The sequence below is a fragment of the Ochotona princeps genome, chromosome 3, assembly GCF_030435755.1.
Source record: "Ochotona princeps isolate mOchPri1 chromosome 3, mOchPri1.hap1, whole genome shotgun sequence".
NCBI classification, from domain to species: domain Eukaryota; kingdom Metazoa; phylum Chordata; class Mammalia; order Lagomorpha; family Ochotonidae; genus Ochotona; species Ochotona princeps.
Genome location: NC_080834.1, coordinates 15,445,789 through 15,466,645, shown reverse-complemented (window position 1 = coordinate 15,466,645; position 20,857 = coordinate 15,445,789). Strand labels below are relative to the sequence as shown.

Below are 20,857 nucleotides of genomic sequence, written 5' to 3'. Positions count from 1 at the left end.
CCCCGGCCCCGTGGTTGTAGCAGTGTGGGTCCCAGAGTCAACTTCCCCACATAATGTATCTTAAAAATAAAAATGAAATGAAATGAAATAAACAGAATAGGCAACTATGCTGGCATACTGTTACAGTTAAAACAAATGTGGTGTTTACCAGGACCAGAATGTCTGCCAGCTGTTGCCTGCTTTTCTCCCAGCAGCATAACACTTTCCTAAGCACGAGGCAACCAAGGCAGCTGCCTACAGCTGGGGCAGCCCTGCTCTCAGGATACCTGTACATCTTGGGAAAAAGAACTGAAGGAGCCGTTGTTGTGCTGCAGTGGATTGAGCCGCTGCTAGCAATGTCAGTTCAAGTCCCAACAGCGCTACCGCCAATGCAGCTTTCTGCCGATGCTTCCGGAAGGCAGCAGGGCATGGCTCACGTGCCCGGGTCCGCTGTCCATGTGGGAGACCAGGATGGCCTGGGATTTGGCATGCCAGCTCCAGATGTTGTGCTGGGCCAGTCTGGGCGTGGACCAAGATCTCTCTGTCTCTCCCTCCCTGTCACACTTTTTTTGAAACAATTAATATTTTCTAGAAAATATACAGAGCAGATAGTGAATTTTTTATCTAAAAATACATAGAGAATTGACACGTACAGGACAGAAGGCAACACAGGCTGGCACAAACACAGTGGCTTGTGTGGTCTTTCTCCAGTCTGCTAGACAGGGTTGTAAAAGGGAAAGGCTCTAAGAAGCCCCATCACCCTCCGGATTCTGCCAAATTCTTACCTAGAGTTCTAACACTGGTGATTTGCAACAGACTTTCCTTATTAAATTTACATAAAGCATAAATATAATAGTGAACCAAGAATAGAAAACAATAGGTATGACTGTGGACAATACTCTTCAAATATGAATCATACTGTCCTTATTTTTGTAAAATTGACTAGCTTATAAAATTTAATATTTTTTAAAGTTTTTTTTTTAAGTTTGGAAAATTCAATTCACTATTTCTCTGTAGCAACATTATCCGAAAGAAATACGTGTAACATAAGCCACATTTGCAATTTCAAGGTTCTGGCTGATATGTTCAAACATGTAAGATTAATTTTAATGGTATATTTACCTCCATCTACACAAAATGCTATCAACTGAACAAGAGGCTACCGGCATATTTCATGTGCTATTCAGGCATGTTCAGTCAAGCCTAAAACCTGCTTAGATTCCCGGTGATATTTTCCTCTGTAGGGGTGCTAGTTTTCCAAGCTTTACCCAAATTAACCTTTGGAGATATCACATATGTTTATTATTTACTTAAAATTCCTTCTTTTGAAATTGTATGTACCTGCTTACTAGTGCTGCTGCTGAATTCAAAGTGTTTTAACTGATGAAAGAAACTAAAAGGGCAACAAGCATCAGCCTCCTCCGGATTTTGCACCTGCCTGTGAACGCGCCTGCACATCCACGCCCTACGCTGTGATCATGCCAATGGCACTCGGGAAGGAGAAAACGACTCTCAGCGTAATAAAGCTTCAGTTTCACATGCTCCATTTGTCACGTGCACTGAGCTCTTGCTTGGGAACTGAATATCCCGGCCCACAGACCTATCTCCACCTCAGTTATGCAATCACCATGGGGACCTTTTAAAAGGTTTCCAACTCCCGCAGCAGAAGTAATTTACTCCCATGGTAAATAAAAAAGCCAAAGGTTGAAAACTCACTCCTTTCTTCTTACGTGAAAATAAAATGTAAAATATAAGCATTATCTACAAACAAAAAGCAAAATTGTGTACACGTCCACTCTGGTATTTCTTTCAGGAATTGATTACATAAAGTAAAAAAAAAAAAAGGAACAATATCATAAAGATGTATGTGCAAATACGCTCGCTGAGGCCTAGCTGTAACAGCAAAAACTATGAGCAGTCTAAATGTCCACAAACTTGAAAACCACTTGAATAAAACACATTTCTATAATAAAATACTATGTCAACACAGTTGGAATGACCCTAGTTCAATGTAAATATGTGCAGGGAAAACAAGCTTAGAAAGTTTTATAGAAGATCACAGACAATGCCAACTTTTTTAGCCCTTTTTTCTGTAGTTTTTACATTTTTGCTTAAACACTTTCTATTTTGAGAAGAAAAGAGAACTAAGTTGTTATATATTTACCCCTTAGAAGTTCAATAAAACACTTCCGAAACAGAATTAATAATCCAAATAATAATTGTACTCATAATAACGCACACATTGTTCTTATCTTTCAGGCAAGTTCAGCTTATAAATATGAAGTTTCTCTTCCCAGATTACAGAATATGTGAGAATTACCAAAATACTTTAGAAAATCATCAGTGTGGTAGCCTAGTGGCTGAAGTCTTTGCCTTGCACATGGCAGGATCCCATATGGGCGCTGGTTTGTGTCCAGGCAGCCCTGCTTCCCATCCAGCTCCCTGCTTGTGGCCTGGGAAAGCAATTGAGGACGGCCCAAAGCTTTGGGACCCTGTATCTGCATGAGAGACCCGGAAGAGGCTCCAGGCTCCTGGCTTCGGATCAGCTCTGGCCGTTGCAGCCACCTGGGGAATGAATCAGCGGATAAAAGATCTTCCTCTCTGTATATTTGACTTTTCACTAAAAATAAATAAAATCTTTAAAAAATACTCAGAGGCGTACATGTATACATATATACAACGATCTGTAACATCATTTTTGAAATTTGAGGCTATTTTCTCCTTCACTATCGGCTGCACACACTGCGCGCAGCATCTCCTATGTCACAGGCAGAATTTTCCAAGAACCTTCCAAACAAAGCATTCCGGAAAGCAATCAAAGCTGCTTTCCTCAATGAATATTGGGTCTAGAAGGGAGAACCTGGCAGTAAATAAGTCACAAGCAGATCATATTTCTCCTGGGGACAAATATTAAAACTAAAACCTGAAAGAAGAAATATAAAGGAAGATCACTTTGGGATGACCAGGAGAGATCCTTTCAGAGAATCGACATTTGACGTAAGAGTTACAGTGAAAAAACATCTGTAGTTTCTGGGTGATCCTTAGCCAGGCTGAGCTCTGTGTGAACATCATGCTATCCATTCTTCCAGCAACACAGTTGGAGGAAGTATACTTCATCAGTTTTCATATTTCTATAATGCCTATTTCCATTTTTTCCTTTTTCATTTTCTCACTGAGATATTCTTTTTATTCATTACTAGCATATTTTCCTTTATGTCCTTGATCACAGTTGTAAGTAGTTGGTTTAATATTCTGGTCAGCTAATTTTTTCATTTGGGTCAACCTGGGTTTGGTCTCTAGCGATGGTATACTCTTTGAGTATGAGAAGTATTTTCCTGTTTTTTTCAAAGGACAATTTATTCTGAATAGTATCTAGATAGTTGTAGATATTATGCTATGGAGACTCTGGATTTTGTTAGGTTCCTCCTAACAGTACTGAACTTTTGTAGTGTTTTGTGCTAACAAGTGGCTAATTTAGTTATCAGTTAAACTGTAGAATCAGTCTCATCTAGGGTAGGTAAGCGCAGAACTACCAATTGTTTTAGTCCTGTATGGGCTGTCTTGAGCCTTCCTGAGTAAATGTCAGGATATGACATAAGATTTGGAAAAAGGATAATAACATGTCATTTCTCCCTCTCTGGCTTCTTTTCTGGAATACACCCTCACATCTCAGTGGCCACAGCGACCTTGATCTTCCTGTCCCACGTCAGGCCATAAAGACGACAGATTTCTATCAGATTGTTCGTTTGCCCGCATGGAACAAGATGTGCCCTTGCCTTTCTCCAGAGGGAATCCACCCAAAGTCATGTTCTTTGTTCAACTTTTTAAAATTCTATTTTAATACGCTAATTTTTTTAGCAGTTTTAGATTCACAGCTAAACTGGTTGGAAAAACTCTCAGATACTGTCTTCATACATGTATAACTTCCTCTAATACCGATATCCTACACCTGAGTGGATGCTTTGTTATAATCAAAGAGCCAACACTGCACAAAATCATCACCCCAAATTCAGAGTTGATGCTAGGTTTCATTGTTGTGTTGTATGTTCTACGGGTTTTAACAACTGTATGTGGCATGCATCCACTCCCACAGTATCAGAATAGTTTCAAAAATCCTCTGTGGCACACTTCTTCAGTCTTCGCTGTGTAGAATTCTTGGCAACCACTGATCTTTTTATTGTTTCATAGTTCTGTTTTTTCAAGAGTTATATTGATGTATTAATATAATAGGCAGCCTTTTCAGATTTTTATCTTCCACTTACTAATATGCCTTTTTCAATTTCTGATAGTACTTCCATCATGTGCCTGGTTTTGGTCACTAACATTTTTGGTAGCTATTTCATTCATAAATCTATGGGAAGGATGACCTAGTGCTACTCAGCCATTAAGAAAAAATTCTTTAAGCAAAAACTAGTATATTTGATAAAAATAAGCAGGCTTTTGGCCACAGCTCAATATAAATTCACCATGGCTTATCTTTTACCTTCCCTTTAATTTTCTAATTTTAGGAATAAAACAGATCTTAATTGCCATGCACTCTACCAAACAATAGGAGGCTTAAGAAGGTAATTAGAATTCTCATCATAGTATACAGAATTAAATATCATTCTTTTCTTACCCATGATGTATCATTTACAGAAAAAAGGAGATTATGTTCTAAATATAATAAACAAACCTGTCAAGGCCGTTTCACTTATAGATTTAATTTGTAGAAAAACTTCTCCTTTCAGCAAAGTCCAGTTTTGAAAATTATCATACACTTCATTTTTAATAGTGGTTAACTCTCTTTTAGTAAAGGCAAGTAAAGAAAGAGTCTTATTCCAGAAATATTTGTATTCCAGCGATCTCTGACTGTAAAGTAATAAAAATTAGGATTTTAAAAAAGAGAAATCACAATAACAAATGTTTTCTCATACAATGATTTTAGAGTGCCCATTTAGTCCACTGTACCTGGAGACAATTCTGAAAGTAAAAGGAGGTGCTGTTCGAATGGTGCCTGAAGAGTTTATATAAACAAGAACAAGTTCGAGCAGACTGAGGCAGATAGTACTTCCCATCCGTTTTCACTTGCTCACTACTTTCACTTCAAAGAAAGATTTTCTACCTATCTTTTCTGCAACTCTTTGATAGCATTCTTCCCACATAATATGGGTTTATAGATGATGGAAAATCTAGAATAATAATAAATAAATAGACCACTTAAAGCTGCTGACCCCGTGCTTTCACTTCATCAAATGCCACAGCTCAGAAACATCATGCTTCTTGCCATCTCGCTGATTTTTATTTACTGAAAAGTGAAATAATTTTCAGATATCTTGGCTAAAAATTCCTTAATAATTATGAAAGACTTCAAGATACAAAGATTTAGGAGCTATGAGGAAAAAGGCAATGACTGAAGCCATGAAGGTACACTGCATAGATGCTATTTAGGTTCCTGTACAGCTGTAGGAAGCAGAGGTCATACCTTGCCTATAACAAGCTCCCTAGCGGCTAGCACTGCCTATCACACGGTGTACACTCAGGAAACAAGAACAAAGGAATGAGCGCAGATTCCTCCTCAGTGGGAAGAGGTAAGCGACGAGTGCCAAGTACAATAAATACACACTAAACACGATCGCTTAAGTTACTAAAACAGAAAAGAATCCCAAAGGGCAATAGGACTTATGGGAAAAACCAAAAGAATTGTGTCAGAAAAGGCAGAGGATAATGGAATATCTAGAAAACAGGACAGTGTGAGTCAGTGTGCTCTGCAGGGTATCCCCCCACCCCACCCGGAGAGGCCAGAAGCCTAGGGAATGACTCAACCTGCACACAGGCTAAGAGCAATGTTCAGAATGTAGGGGCAGGGGCTGACTGAGCAGAGAGTAGCGGTAAAACTAAGTCAGCGTGCTGAAACGCCTCACATGAGGTGGCTGCTGAGATCAAGCCACAGAAATGGGGGTCAGGGCCTACGAGGGCATTGAAAGGAAGAAAAGACATGTGAATGTCCCGGCATTTATAGACAGAGAGGCAAGAAACAAAAATCAAAATTATCAGTTAGGAATAGGTCCAAGTTTTGTGGGGGCATAATTCATATGATTTCTTAAAAAAAGATATCAAAAGGATGACTGTAAAGTTAAGCTAGAAAGTATACGTTTATAGAAATTCACTACAAAGAATATTGAAATTTGACAGGTGCTACTACTATAAAATACAATAAACAATGCAACTTCACAGCAATATAACTGTAACAGCTCTACAATATATTTTGCTACAATTTTGGATGTCCTACACTCATATTTTTTATGAGATCATTTTATAACATTACTGAAATGGAGATAATATGAAGATGATACAGCTTTTTACCTAACATGACCATTAATTTTTCTTTTAATAGTAGCTCAGAAAGATCTTTTGGCCCCAGAACTCATTTGTGGTAATGCCATACAAATATTTCATGTTGTCCAATTTAAGGAAATTCTTACGAGTTTTCCTCACAGATGATTATGTTACGATTTTTTGCATTTTTAAGTTTCCTGGGAAAGTGACTGAAGGGGCCAGGACCCAGGAGCCATTTGCACTCCCAGTCAACAGAGCCAGTCCCCTCACTGCCTTTCAAAACACCACCCTAACCTGCGTTTTCTTTCCACCACCAGCAGTAAGAGGAACAGAGGCACCAAGGTTGAAATCCCTGTCCACTTTCCCACTCCCAGCACTATTTAACAAGGCCCAGCAGCAGAACGACTGGACCCCCAGCACATGTTCACTCCGTCTACACGAGGTAGGCAGCTTCCTGCCATGCTTTCTCTTTGATAATAAATCCTATTTGGCTGTGAATATCTACCCAGTCTTTTCCTTTGTTCTGTGTCTGTTTCCTAATAGTGACTAATCTTAAATTCTTTTTGAAATAATCATACTCAAGAAACAGTTTTTCAACTCCTTTAGTGTATTGCGATTTTAATGTTATATTCAGTGATGTAAGAAATTTTTGTAAAATTAACAAGAAAGTTTTTTCCAGTTCATTTTAATAGTTAACTCATTTTCAGCGGATTATCAAATAATCCAAGAATATTTGCTGAAAATTTATCTTTCTCTTCATGGGTTTGGTTGATTTAATTTGGTGGGTGGTTCAGCAGTCTGGAGCTCTCTCTTTTTGTCTCCCTTATCTTTCCAATAAATAAACATTTAAAAAGGCATTTCCAAATAGCAATTATCATGCTGTTTTTCCAAGTTAACTTTCCCTCATTCAGGTTTCTCAAATGGCTTTGCCTACCCCCCACGGCAGACCGGCATCAGAGGTGGGACATAAGAAGAGACAGAAGTATACAGGTAATTTTTAACCAGTTCCTTTAAGCTCATTTTACTTTCACCTGGAACCTTCCCAGAACCTTGCAGGAAGGAAGCCTTGAGTGAGAGACTGAAACACAGTGATTCACAGTGAAACTGTGTATACTGGTCACCTTAACTGTTCTAAGATGCTGGGAGATGAGCACTGCCAAGGCCTCCAAGCAGAACGCCGAGGATTCCTTCCTGTGGGCTCCTGTTCAGCCATCTAGAAGCAGACACAGATGTGCAGATCCTACAACTGCTTTCTGGCAGCCTAGGGTTGGTTTCCATTTTCAAAGGACACTCTGTCCTGACAGCCGCTGTGTTGAACCAAATGAGATTTAACACGCTTCCTCCTCCTTCCTCCCTTGCAAAAGACAGGCTAGAAATGATGTCAGGAGAAGCAAGCAGCAGGAAGCAGCTCTGCTGCAGGCAGGGTGATTAAGCCCCATTGTAATTAAACAAATGAGAGGAGAATTTTGAAAGAGCAATGTGACCCCAAAACACAGATCATTAATTTGTTCATAGTTCCTTCTGAGCTCCAGAACTCAAGCTCAGGCTTCTTTCCCTTACCTCTTTAGCAGGGGAGATTATAAACTCATTTTGAGCCATCACTAAGTTTACTACTTCAAAATATATATTTTAAAAGAATCAGTAAGATAGTTAAAAATCAGCTTCCAATGATGCAACAAAAGGCACTGGGCCCTATAATCTTTGCTTGGATTTTTACCAATAAGGCTTGTTCTTGTGCCATGTGCCTAACAGTAAGAATAAAATAAAACCAGTAATGACATGAATCCACCACAAACTTCCAACTTGTATTAAGTATCTAGTTAAGTAGTTACTTCCAAAATTGTTGTACTATCACTTTCATACATTATATATACATGTAATATATACATCAGAGTTCATGCCCCTAATTTGTCACCTTTTAATTAAAAATGAACAAAAATCACAGATCTATTGAAAATTTGTAAACAAAATAAGCAGTTAAAGAGTACAACCCAATGATAATAAAATTTAGGATATAGAAATAACATTCAAAAATGACATTTAGATATGTGTAAGTTTCTTGAAAATCTTATAATACTGCAAATGCCATGCAAAGATGCGAATGAGGGTCAAGTGTATCAATCCCATAAAAACCTGAAACAGTAGAAATTATTTCATGTATTTCCAGTACAACCATTAACATCTATTCAATCCCACCATTCCTGGGGCATGGGTGGATAAGACTTCCTTGGAAGGCTCGGATCAGCTCTGTTATAGGAACCGAGAACTAATACTCATGGTCGTGATTACAACAGGGGAGCTGGAGTCACCTGGGTGACATTATCCTGCCGGTTCAATATCAGATATCTAAGAAAAGGTCAGAAGGATTCCTGATGGCAAAAAAAGACGTCTATTTTTTCCGTATATTTCATTCATTCAACAACTATTTACTGAACATAAGGTAGGCCCCCAATAGGTTATAACAATAATGTATAAACAAATTATTGGGTCACAGAATTTTTTAACAGAGCATTTCTGGTAATGACTAGGCTGTAGCAGGCATTTGGGATGTGAAGACGCATTTCCTCTTCCTGTTGCTCCTCCTCCCCCTCTCCCCCCCCTCTCCTCCTTCCCCACCCCCACTTCCCCTCTCCCCTCACATCCCCCCCCCCCCACTCCTTTTCTCTCTGTAATTCTGCCTTTCAAATAAATAAAGATTTAAAGAAAAAAGAATTAGCATTATTTATGTTAGAAATTTCTAAATTCAGGGGCTGTACTATCACTATTTGGGAAGTTCCCCTAATCTGTTACTTACTTTCCATGTCACTGGACTATCCATCACTTAAGAGATTAATAAAAAGGTACACACTGGGCAAGAGGAAACATGGTCTTCCATTCTAAATGTGACTGCAAAATAACAATGGGCACAAAGTGCTAAAAGAACATAATGCTTCCCCAGTTTATAGTTTATTAACAAGACTCTCGATCCAGACTTTTTTTCTGAAAAAGTGAGGTTGTTTCTATTTTTCTCAATTATACCAGACACTCAGAAATATCAGACAGAAATCAGATTACTTTGATTATAAAATTAATAATTAAATGCATATTTTCAATTCTTTCAAGATAATCTTACCTGAAGACCTGTGATTGTTTATGTTTAGTTTTTAACTCAAGTTGCAAATGATTCAATTCTTTCTGAACTCTCTGGCATTCATCTTGTTGACTTTTTAACTGCATGTTTGCATCTAGAATTCTAAAAACATAGAGAAACAACATAGATTGTTAGGTTAAAGCTTTCCTTTTTGAGGACTGTTTTTAAATGACAATAAATAACTTCAATTAAAACCTATAAGGACACTATTTAAATGTATAAAAGGAGAGACAGACACGCATGGACCAGTCAGTATTCCCAGAGAGGAGAATTGAAGTTACAGGAAAAGGTGCTCAATATTGACGAGGGGCAGAGCTTTCCTTTTTTTAATTTTATTTTTGATGATGTTTACACAGTTGATTAGGGTGGGAAGGGTAGAGGGTCAGGGGAAAGCAGGTGAGACCACCATTTCTACATTTTCTTCCTCCTGTATCCTGGGGAAAACAGAGATAAAGAGAGAAGCTGTACCCAATCGCCCAACCGCCTCATTACCCAGGGATGGGGAACGGCCACTTGATGTCATCCCAGGGTCCTGTTCAAGTGGTTGATAGTTCTGCAATGCAGTCGATCTCATCCATCCAAGGATGAGAAAATCCTTCCCAAGTCCACCTTAGAGTCTCCATTTGCTCAGATATTTGCTGTCAGTGTTTGGCTGGGTAGTAGATTAATCAGCTCTGCCCTCCTTGCTCTACTATGGCATCAGCTGTCTTCTGCAGGCTCCAATGGACTGCCATAATCTCCATGTGCATCTGGGCATGCTGTCCACAGCTCCATCCAAGCCACTGAGGAGGCCCAGCTCTGATACATGCACTCCACAGTCAAACCACAGACCCTGCAATTCTCCTCACGATTAGAGTTCTGAGTCCAGCGGTTCAGCTGGGGGAATCTCCAGAGAAACTTCACGTGACGTGACCCCAGACCTGACTCCTGTGTGTGCTTGCTGGGATGGGGTCTGTTTCTGTCTGTCACCCATTTCAGCCTACACACACACCGATAGTTTTAATTGCTAGGTCAGTTTTGTTTCCAGTCCTGTCTCGAGGCTACATCCTAACCCAATCCTGTCCATCATACACTCTGCCCTGATGTACACCATCAGGAACTGCAGCCTAGTCAGAGTAACCCCCAATAACCCCCACCAGGCCCGCTCCAAGCCCTGGTTCCTGTGCTTACCAATTTGTACAGCAGACTGGTCCAGTCTGTTCCACATCCCATTAAGCTCTTATACATGTCAATGGGCATTGAAGCCTAACAACATAACTCACCTCACAATCCAGCCCACATTCATGCTGGCAGGTGCCACCACCTGTCTAGCCAGGCCTGCCCCCAGTCCTGGTTCTCATGCTCACAAGTGAGAGCTGCAATCCGTCAGAGAGGTGCCCACAGTTGCCCTACTGGGCCCACTCCCAGTCCCATATTGAGACTCTCCAGATGGTTCTGCAGTCTAGCTTGACAGGAATAGTCCCCATTCCCAGAACTTGCCAATTGATTCTGTGGCAAAGTCTAACCAGCCTGCTCTTATTCTGGCCTATGATTGTACCAGTGGGTACAGTCAGTTAGCCCGGCCTGGCTCTCCCTCTAACCCAGTTCACGTGCAGGCCAACAGGTGTTGTATCCCTGCCGGGTCTGATCTGCCCGATATCAGTTCTCACATTGTCTGTGCGAGTTGTGGCCCAGCAGGCGAGCTCCCTGCATCCACCTACCAGGCTCACACTCCTCCCTTCCCCAGGGTCTCAAGTGTGCTGGGCTCAGTCTGGCATGGCCCATCTCACCTCCACATTTACTGGCAGGTGCTGCAGCCTGGCCTGGCCCAGCTGCCCCCAGATGAGAGGCAGAACTTTTATTCTATTTTCTTCTTACTGTTCAAATTTTTATGAGCATGCATTCATAAGTGAATGCAATAGTTAATAAATAATAATTGTATGAAACATATATAATTTAAGATGTCAAGTATGATTGAAAGCTTTGTAAGAAAAAACAAATGCAGTTTTCCTGCTTCTTCTAAATTTAGTGCTATATGTTTATCCTGCTATTCTTAATATTTCATTATACATATTATCTTGAATAACATATAATCTAGAATATATATTTATACACACACACACACACACACTCATGTTGTTTATATTACCATCTTTTTAAAGTCAAGCATCTGGAAATAGCACTGAAACTTCTGGGGAACTTAGATACATGGCTACAGCTCCCTGCAGGGGAAGCCGGGAGATATAGTATCTTAACTAGGAAAAGAAGATGCCAGATACATTCAAACATCTGTTACCAATATAGAAAAAAAGGGGGGAGAGATAATTACTAAGAAGTGACCCTTCTACACATACATACACTACCTGGCACACACACACACACACACACACACACCTTTCCTCTCCTTATCACCCCTGTATGGTTGAATAAAACCCTTTTTTGTTAAATTACTTTCAGTATTTGCATTGAGTCACATTTTATGCCATAATTACAATGATTTTCTCGTGCAACTTTCTGTGGTTCCTAGAGTAAAAATTGCCTCCTTTCTTGATTTTTTGGTTTGCCCATCACTGCTTCCCCTTCCAGCATTAACAGAAGCGTAATTCTCCTATTCACCTCTCAAACCTTCAGTCACAGCTGATAATCTTCCCATACGTCTTCTTTTCCAGGAAGTGCTTCTTCCAAGAGACAGCTATTCCTTTACTCTAGGCTAAAGTTGCCTTGCTTTAACTAAAGTTTGCATCCTGGGACTGGCTTAGCTTCCCTGTCGCTTCCGGAATGGTCCTCATCTCTTTTTCACGCCCGTTCTCCCAGATCCTGGTTCTTCCCTCCTAGCTTACCTCCCTACCCAGAACACAAAATCTGTGTGTGTCAGAGGTAAACCGGGTAAGCCAAGTGGCTGTAATGCTTTTATTTTAGCTCAGGATGCACAGTTTGACTGATACAGAAACACTGATGAAAAAAAAATGACCAGAGACTGGTGGCACTGCTGTCGCGCCTGCAAGGCCCACTGGGGCTGCCGAAGCGCCAGCCGCACTGCACTCTCCTTCCCACCTCCTTGTGTGAAACATGCCAGATCTCCCTCTGCCTCCCTCTTCCCACTTCACACATTGTTCTGGAAGGTTTTTATTTTCTCTTTTCACTTGGGATTCTTACATTTGATGGCACTATGGCACCACATTACTGTCAATTTCTATGCTGGGCCCTTAGTGAAAACATATTATGGAAACTAGCATTCTTCATTTTCAGAAATTTTCAGCTAGAAGGAATGGTTTTCCCTTTACATTATCCCTTTTTCTTCTCTTTCTTTCTTTTTTTAATCAGATATTTAGAGGAGAGACCGAGAGAATGATCTTTTGTCCATTGAGTCTTTCCCCAAGCTGCTGTATTGGCAAGAAGCCCGGAGCCTCTTCCAGGTCTCTCACACGAGCACAGGGTCCCAAGACTGGGCCGTCCTCAACTGCTTTCCCAGGCCACAAGCAGAGAGCTGGGAGAGAAATGGGGCTGCGGGCCCGGCGCCGTGGCCTAGCGGCTAAAGTCCTCGCCTTGAACGCCCCAGGATTCCATATGGGCGCCGGTTCTAATCCCGGCAGCTCCACTTCCCATCCAGCTCCCTGCTTGTGGCCTGGGAAAGCAGTTGAGGACGGCCCAATGCATCGGGACCCTGCACCCGCATGGGAGACCCGGAAGAGGTTCCAGGTTCCCGGCTTCGGATTGGTGCGCACCAGCCATTGCGGCTCACTTGGGGAGTGAATCATTGGACGGAAGATCTTCCTCTCTGTCTCTCCTCCTGTCTGTATATCTGACTTTGTAATAAAATAAATAAATCTTTAAAAAAAAAAAAGAAATGGGGCTGCCTGGGTACGAACTGGCGCCCATATGGGATCTCGGTGTGTGCAAGGCAAGGACTTTAGCCACTAGGCTACCGCACCAGATCCATTTTCTCTTTTTCAAGAAGTTCCTATTATGTAGATACAAAATTTTTTTGGCAGATATAATAATCATATTATTCTTTCTCTACCATTTTACCATTTTACTTTTCTTCTGCTTTCACTAGGACTTGAACTCAATCACTCTGACATGGACTAAAGCGCCCTAAGTAGCAACTTCACTGATGTGCCAAGCATCTGCGCAAGACATAAAGTCATATTAAACATGAAACAAAAGACTTTTCCATTTTAATGGAAAATGATGATCAGGAACTCATGCATACCCAAAAATGTAACTTAAAAATCCAATGAATAGGGGTCAGTGTTTAGCTCAGCAGGTTAGACGTCACTGGGATGCCCATATCTAATCCCATGGCAGCTGGGTTGAAGCCTTGACTTCACTTCATATTCCAGCTTCCTGCTAATGTCACCCCAGAAAGGCAGTGGGCAATGCATCCAGTAGCTAGCTTACTGCCACTCACCTACAAGGTCCGGACTTGGGTTCTTGGCTCCCGATTTCTGCTTGGCCCAGCCATGTCTGTGTGGGCATTTGGGGAAGGAAAGAATGGGAGAGTCTTCTACCTGTCTGTCTGTTAAATAACACAAGTCAACTGAAAGACGCAGAAAGAGAGAGAGATCTTCCATTTGCTGGTTTACCCCAGTCATTGCCTGCTGCCTCCGAAGGAACACATGAGCAGAACACTGGACAGGGAGTGGCAGCACGCCACGAATCCAGGAATGCTGATGCAGGATGCGGGGTCACGTGCCATCTTAACTGCTATGCCAAGTACCTAGCCCTTGATTATCTTAAATTCCAATGGAAAAATAATTATAATGGAAAATATTAACATTTCTCATAAAAATGAGGTTAAAATAATTTGAAAAAATAGGTAAGGCTATTGAGAATTTCATAACACAATGAACAAGCTAAATTTTTTGACATGTTGTCAAAAATCTTAATGTATTCTTAAAAATAAAAAATAATACATACATGTTTATTTGCAACAAAATTGCATAAAAATTAATAATAGCAGTAAAAAATATACTTGAGAATTTAAATACACCTAATAATTGTTGGAAAAGAAAATAAAAGAGAAAATTATGAATATTTTGGGAATTGTAATGGAAACACTAAAAATCAAGTACTCAGAATAAAATTTTATAAACTTAAATGTATTTATTAAAAAGCAATGAATGAACAAAATGAGCATCATCATCTGAAAGAAATTCAAGCAACAAACACATGAAATACTCAGCAGCAAGATCACCCAGCAGCAATGAAAACACCCAGTGCCCGGATCTCGGTTTTTCAGTGCCATCCTCCAACTACATGGTGTCAGAGCATCTTAACTGGTTGTTTCCAGGACTGAACAAGGGAAAATTCAAGATGAGCTGAGGACATTTCATGATGCCAAAAAGTAAGGAATGGCTCAACAGAGAGGGAGTTGGGTGTGACGCGGAAACTCAGCATTCCTAAATGTCCAAAACTGGAATAACCAAATGACAAAGTAAGTGTAAGTACTAGATGACAGCCCAATGGTTATATTACACTACTGGCTGCTGTCACCCCTAAAATAAAGATGAATGAGTACACACTGAAAGAAATAACCGAATAAGCAAATAGGACAGAAGAATCATCTAAAAAAAATCCAATAAAAAAGGACCAAAACAAAGAAATCACTATCATCACAAAGCACAATACTACCTAATGCAGACAAACTTCATGGTGGTTGCTTATAAAACAGGTGAAAATTTCAGGAAACAGAGTTTGTGCATAGTCTCAAAGTATCTACTTTCAGATATTTATAATTACGAAAGGAAAGATAATCTGAGTGCAGGAACACAGGAAATAGCAGCTTTGTCAAACAATGGAGGCGGACATCATCATTAGTAACACATGATGACACTGACTTGCACACCTGACAGGACGCTGGGAGAAGGGAGTACCAACCACATCCACAGCCACACTCAACAGTCAGTGTAATTACAAGTCAAATCAGACAAATCCAAACTCAGGGAGACTCTGTAGAGTAACTGGCCAACACACTTCAAAAGCCTCTGCTTACAGTCCTTGAGAAGTCTGGACACATCAGTTCATGCTGTTTTGGCTATGTTAAGGCTACCTCTTTCAAATCAATCTGATAAAGTACAAATATTCATTTGTACTCCATAGATCAGCTTTATGAAATCAGCAGTTCACAAAATATTGCAATACAGTGTGTGCTCTGCCAGCACACTGTTTTCTCTAACAGTCATAATTCTGCACAGAAATCCGATCGCTGTGCTGATGTGAGGACACGATGTTGTCTAGGCAGAGAGTGTTCCTGAAAGCAGTGGGCACTGACAGCAAGTTCTAGTGGAGATCGTCTTGTTCTGAGCGCTGCAGGACTTGGATTATAACTCTCTCGTCAGCACGCCCAGGGGAACACATTTACTGCCTTTTTCCATTTTCCAGTTTTTCTTAGACAACCTAAAATGGGCCGTGTGAGGAACACTGAGAAGTAAAACAAACAGCAGAAAGGCATTAACTCCCTTCTTCACTAATTTTCATTTAGATTGTCTATTAATACTACTAATGATGAGAGTACCCTAAAACTCCTTTAAAGTTCCCATTTAGCTTTTCCCATCTCTATTGTCAAGCACTTTAGAAAACATACAAGAAAACTAGACATTTCAGTGCTGAGATTTTACCACCTGTAATCTACCCTCTTTTTTTTTTTCAAGCTCCTGCTTCTAAAGATCCATTTATTTTCAGCTTTTCCTCCAAACTGCTTTGCAGCAATAAAAGATGACAGAAAATTCAGGATCTGAAAAAATGAAGAAGGAGGATTTATCAGGATTACATCCTATCAAGGTCTTGGTAGAGAAAGGCATCCAAATATCAAGGAGGAAAATCAGGCCTGCGAAAAAGAAATCAATCAAAACAAGGTAGTACGCCACTCCAGGAGTTCTCGGAAACGAATTTCAGAAATTGACATACAACTGCCGATTACGAGATGTGGCTTCTGTAAATGTTCTTGTGGAAATCACCGCTACTTGAGTGCATTCACACAATTAAATTACCTTTCAAGAAACTAGGAATACTTTTAGGGGGCTGGGAGTCTAAGAAATATGGTTGGATGAATTACTTTGGATGCAGTAAGAACTATAATTTCACAGACCAGTCCTAAGCACTTTGTTAAGCCACTGAGACAGAAACCAAGCCACTTTAGCTCTTATCAGGAACTATGCCAACTTTGAAATTATCCACAAACGAAAGCACAGTGTCAGAAATGCCACTAACATACAAGTATATGGAACATGGCAATATCTGAAATAAAATTATTTATACAAATATTCAATTGCCCATTGAGTAATATTCTGTTGCTTTTATTTAGAAAATCAATATGATACCCATTTACATCTTAAGTTACAAAATTCTAACTTAATCACTAAAATAGATGGCTTTAATTTTATGTCCAAGTATCATCATTTTGTACACTATCAATGCACACATAGTACCCAACGTGGCAAGAAAAGGATACCCTGGATGGGATGAATCATTCTGCCGTTTAAACAAATCTAACTTAATTAATCTCATTTGAATTGCATTCATTTCAGTCTTTAAGTATACCCCTATTTCCAACTGGTCTCTTTAATATGCAGAAAATTTTTTAAAAAAATAATAAGTCTTCCTTTTACTAAATATGATACTCATAGGCTTCACTAATACAGAAGCTAAAAATCTAAACTGACACAATAAAATGAGATACATAATTCCATGTTGTAGGACTGACATATAATTTCCCAAAATGGAAGCAAAAACATTTTGAAGACAACATTGTCTTAAGTGCTCTCATCAGTTGAAAGAACAGGAGGCTGTCAGCAGCCACGGATTCTGTATCTGTGCCTTCAACCAATCTCAAGGGGAAAACATTCAGAGACAAAATGGTATTATTTGTAATGGACACACACATACTATCTTGCTTGTCATTATTTTTTAAACAATACAGCATAACAATTCCACAGAATTTACATTGCAGTGGGTACTACAAGTAATCCAGAGATAACTTATTTGCGAGAATGTGTGCTATACACAAAGGCCATGCCATTTTATAAAAAGAACTTAAATAACTACAAATTTTGGTATCTCCATGGGATCCTGGAATCAATTCCCCAGGAATAGCAAGAGATGATAGTAGCCTTAATGAAATAACATAACTTCTCCTTCAATGAAAGGATTTCCTTTCTTCCTTCTTTCATTGTTCTGTTAGTTCTAGTAACACAGCAGTCATTGCTAAACATTCTTCTTTCTCATTCTAAGTAACAGCACAATGTATACAAAATCTTTGTATATTTTTCCTTGTAATATAATTATCACCTGCTCATTTGTCTCCCCGTTACAATTTCGGGAAATTCTCATCCCTCGATTGAGCGGTTTTTTCTATTCGACCAATCACGGGACTGCCACGGAAGCTTTCCTGTTCTGTGAGCTAGCATAACTGGCCAGGAAAAGCAAACCCAGACCCAGCTGCCCAGTCCAAGCTCATCTCTAGGGTCTGTGTCCAGAGATCAGAGAAGACGCAGACGGCCTCTCAGGGGGCAGCATTAGAAGCAAAGCTCTGCCTTCTTGGTGGAGAAAGCTACTTTACAGTTGTAGAGTGTAGATCCCATGCCAAGGAGCGGCACAGGTGAATGATTACGGGATCCCTTAGAGGTGGTCACAGCCTTGGCTTACAAAAGCCCTGGGGCCCGGCTGCACGGGGCTCTCCTGTGGCGGTTCCATTTGTCCTTGAAACCTATGCTCCCCGAAACTCTTTTTGTCTAAGTTAGGTTGAGTGAAATTTCAAAGTCCTAACTAATACTAGATGGCCCAAGGTGTATCACATTACAACATGAAAATGAACTTACAAGAGGCTAGTTTGAAGACTGATTTCCAGCCAGTCCCTAACAGTACAAAAACAAAACAAAACAAACCATGAATTTTTAAAATAATAAATAGGCAAAATAAAAGTAATATCCGGGGCCCGGCGCCGTGGCCTAGCGGCTAAAGTCCTCGCCTTGAAAGCCCCGGGATCCCATATGGGCACCGGTTCTAATCCCGGCAGCTCCACTTCCCATCCAGCTCCCTGATTGTGGCCTGGGAAAGCAGTCGAGGACGGCCCAATGCATTGGGACACTGCACCCGCGTGGGAGACCTGGAAGAGGTTCCAGGTTCCTGGCATCGGATCGGCGCGCACCGGCCCGTTGCGGCTCACTTGGGGAGCAAATCATCGGATGGAAGATCTTCCTCTCCGTCTCTCCTCCTCTATGTATATCTGGCTGTAATAAAATGAATAAATCTTTAAAAAAAAAAAGTAATATCTGAGCTAAAAAAATTAAAAGTCAAATAAACGGAAATTAAAACAATACTATTAGAAAGTAAATATACCCAATATTGACAAGATACAATGAAACAGCATTCTCCTATATTGTTTGCTGCAGCATGAATGTTAATTGCTTGTTGTGTTCTGTTTTGTTTTTTTAAGATTTATTCACTTTTGGGAACAGAATAACACTGGGTGGCTGTCCCCCATGGCCAGGTACTGACGTGTTGAGGCTGCCGGGAGCAGCCCTCTCCCCTTCCCTCCTCCCTTCTCAGAGATACAAGAAGAAGAAACAAAGAGCAGCAATTGTCTCATCTCCTTCCCCCATTCCTTGACCCTTCCCACCATATCTGGTTGTCCACATGGGCATATATCCTTCTCAATTATGTAAACATCATCAAAAATAAAATAAATTTATTATAGACAACAACAAAAGATTTATTCACTTTTACTGAAAAGGCAGATCAGATTTACAAACAAAAGGAGAGACACAGAGAAAGATTTTCTATCCACTGGCTTACTCCCCAAATTGCCTCAGTGATCGGAGCTGACCCTATCCGAAGCCAGGAGTCAGGAATTTCTTCTGGGTCTCCCACATGGGTGCAGGGTTCCAAGGCTTTGGGCCACCCTCCATTGCTTTTCCAAACCACAAGCAGGGAGCTGGACAGGAAGCGGAACAGCTGGGAGAAAAAACAATGCCCATATGGGATCTTTTTGGCGCTTGCAAGGTAAGGATTTAACCACTGAGCCATTGTGGCAGGCCCAATAGTCTTTTTGTAATATATTTTGAAACTACACATCATGAAGCTTAAAAATGCTCATTTCTCTATTTGGAAAGTCAGTTACCAAGAGAGAGGGAAAGACATATCTTCTATCCACAGGCTCACTCCACGAGGAGCCAGGGCTGGGCCAGGCTGAGGCCAGGATCCAGGAGCTTCTTCCAAGTCTCCTACATGGGTAGCAGGGACCCAAGCTCGAGCTATCTTCCGTTGCTTTTCCCAGGCCATTAACAGGGAGCTGGATGGGAAGTGGAGCAGCTGGGACGGGAACTAGTGCCCATAGAGAATATTGGCATAGAGGTGGCAGCTTTCCCTGCTATACCACAAAACACACAAATTCTTGCATCCCGGAATTCTACTGCTCGTCCTCTAGTCTAAGAAGACAGATTTAAATAGCAAAACCTTTTCTGTGTGCTTTGGTTTTCAAGAAAGTCAATAATCACAGTAATTCGCAGAAGAAAAGTTCCTGAGAGTAATATCAATGCTCAGCATGAAAACAATCAAGTTTATTGATACAATCAATGTAACATCAATCAAGACAGTGTTTACAAAGCATGGAGACACAGAGAAATACATTATGATGTGAGTTTAAAAAATACTCAGATTACTAACTTAGATGTTTCACAAAGTATATAATATACACCATGAAAATGATTTAGGCACTTTTCTATGTAACTTTCCTAATCTGAGGCAGATATCATCCAACAGGTTAAAAGAGAATGTGGCTTGCGTTCTCAGGATTGATGTTCATGAAGAGTCGATCTCTACCTGAAACTAGTACCGAAAGTGAAAGAAACAAAGCTGTGACCTTCCGACTACAGGAACAGACAGCACTTGTGTCCAGGGTGCTGCCTGCTCACCTGCCTTTGCCCGTTTTCTTTGCTATTTATGGCTACAAAATGGGTAACAATAACTAGAAATGCAGTTTTAATATAGTCTTACTTGTTGCTCAGGACAGTTTTTCTGCTGTTAAGGTATGTATTTGCTTCTTAGCTAAATCTTTATTATTTTAATATATAAGAATGCTTATTTAAAAACTATGAAAAATTCCATTAAAATTCTCATAGAAAAAAAATTCTGATTGCAATGCTCTCTGCTTCTAATACTTTTTCTCACTGAAAGATACCCTAAAAGACAACTTGTGAGCTTCATCGAGCAATAGGGTGCACACCTGATAAAGGATCACTGTGGTCGGCATGGTGGTGCAGCTTACTGAGCCGCAGCCTGCAGTGCCAGTCTCCCAGCAGAGGGCCAGTTCATGTCCTACCTGCTCCACTTCCAATCCAGCTCTTGGCTTAAGGCTTAGGAAAACTGCAGAGGATGGCATCCAAGCAGGAGACCTGGAAAAGGCTCCTGTCTCCTGGCTTCAGATCAGCTCAGCACCACCCACTGTGGTCA

General features: G+C 40.5%; 1 protein-coding gene across 4 annotated transcripts in view; it reads right to left on the bottom strand.

The window, feature by feature from the left end:
- Positions 1-20,857, bottom strand: part of LEKR1 (leucine, glutamate and lysine rich 1) — a 172,680-nt gene that overhangs the window by 106,432 nt on the left and 45,391 nt on the right. For 3 of the 4 annotated variants that reach the window (XM_004598568.2, XM_058661480.1, XM_058661481.1), the window contains exons 4-5: positions 9,410-9,529; positions 4,655-4,830 (exon numbers count right to left, since the gene is read on the bottom strand). In XM_004598568.2, the coding sequence (XP_004598625.2) occupies positions 4,655-4,830; positions 9,410-9,529 (296 nt within the window). The remainder of the gene's footprint in view (positions 1-4,654; positions 4,831-9,409; positions 9,530-20,857) is intronic. The other variant, XM_058661482.1, reaches the window with a different exon arrangement.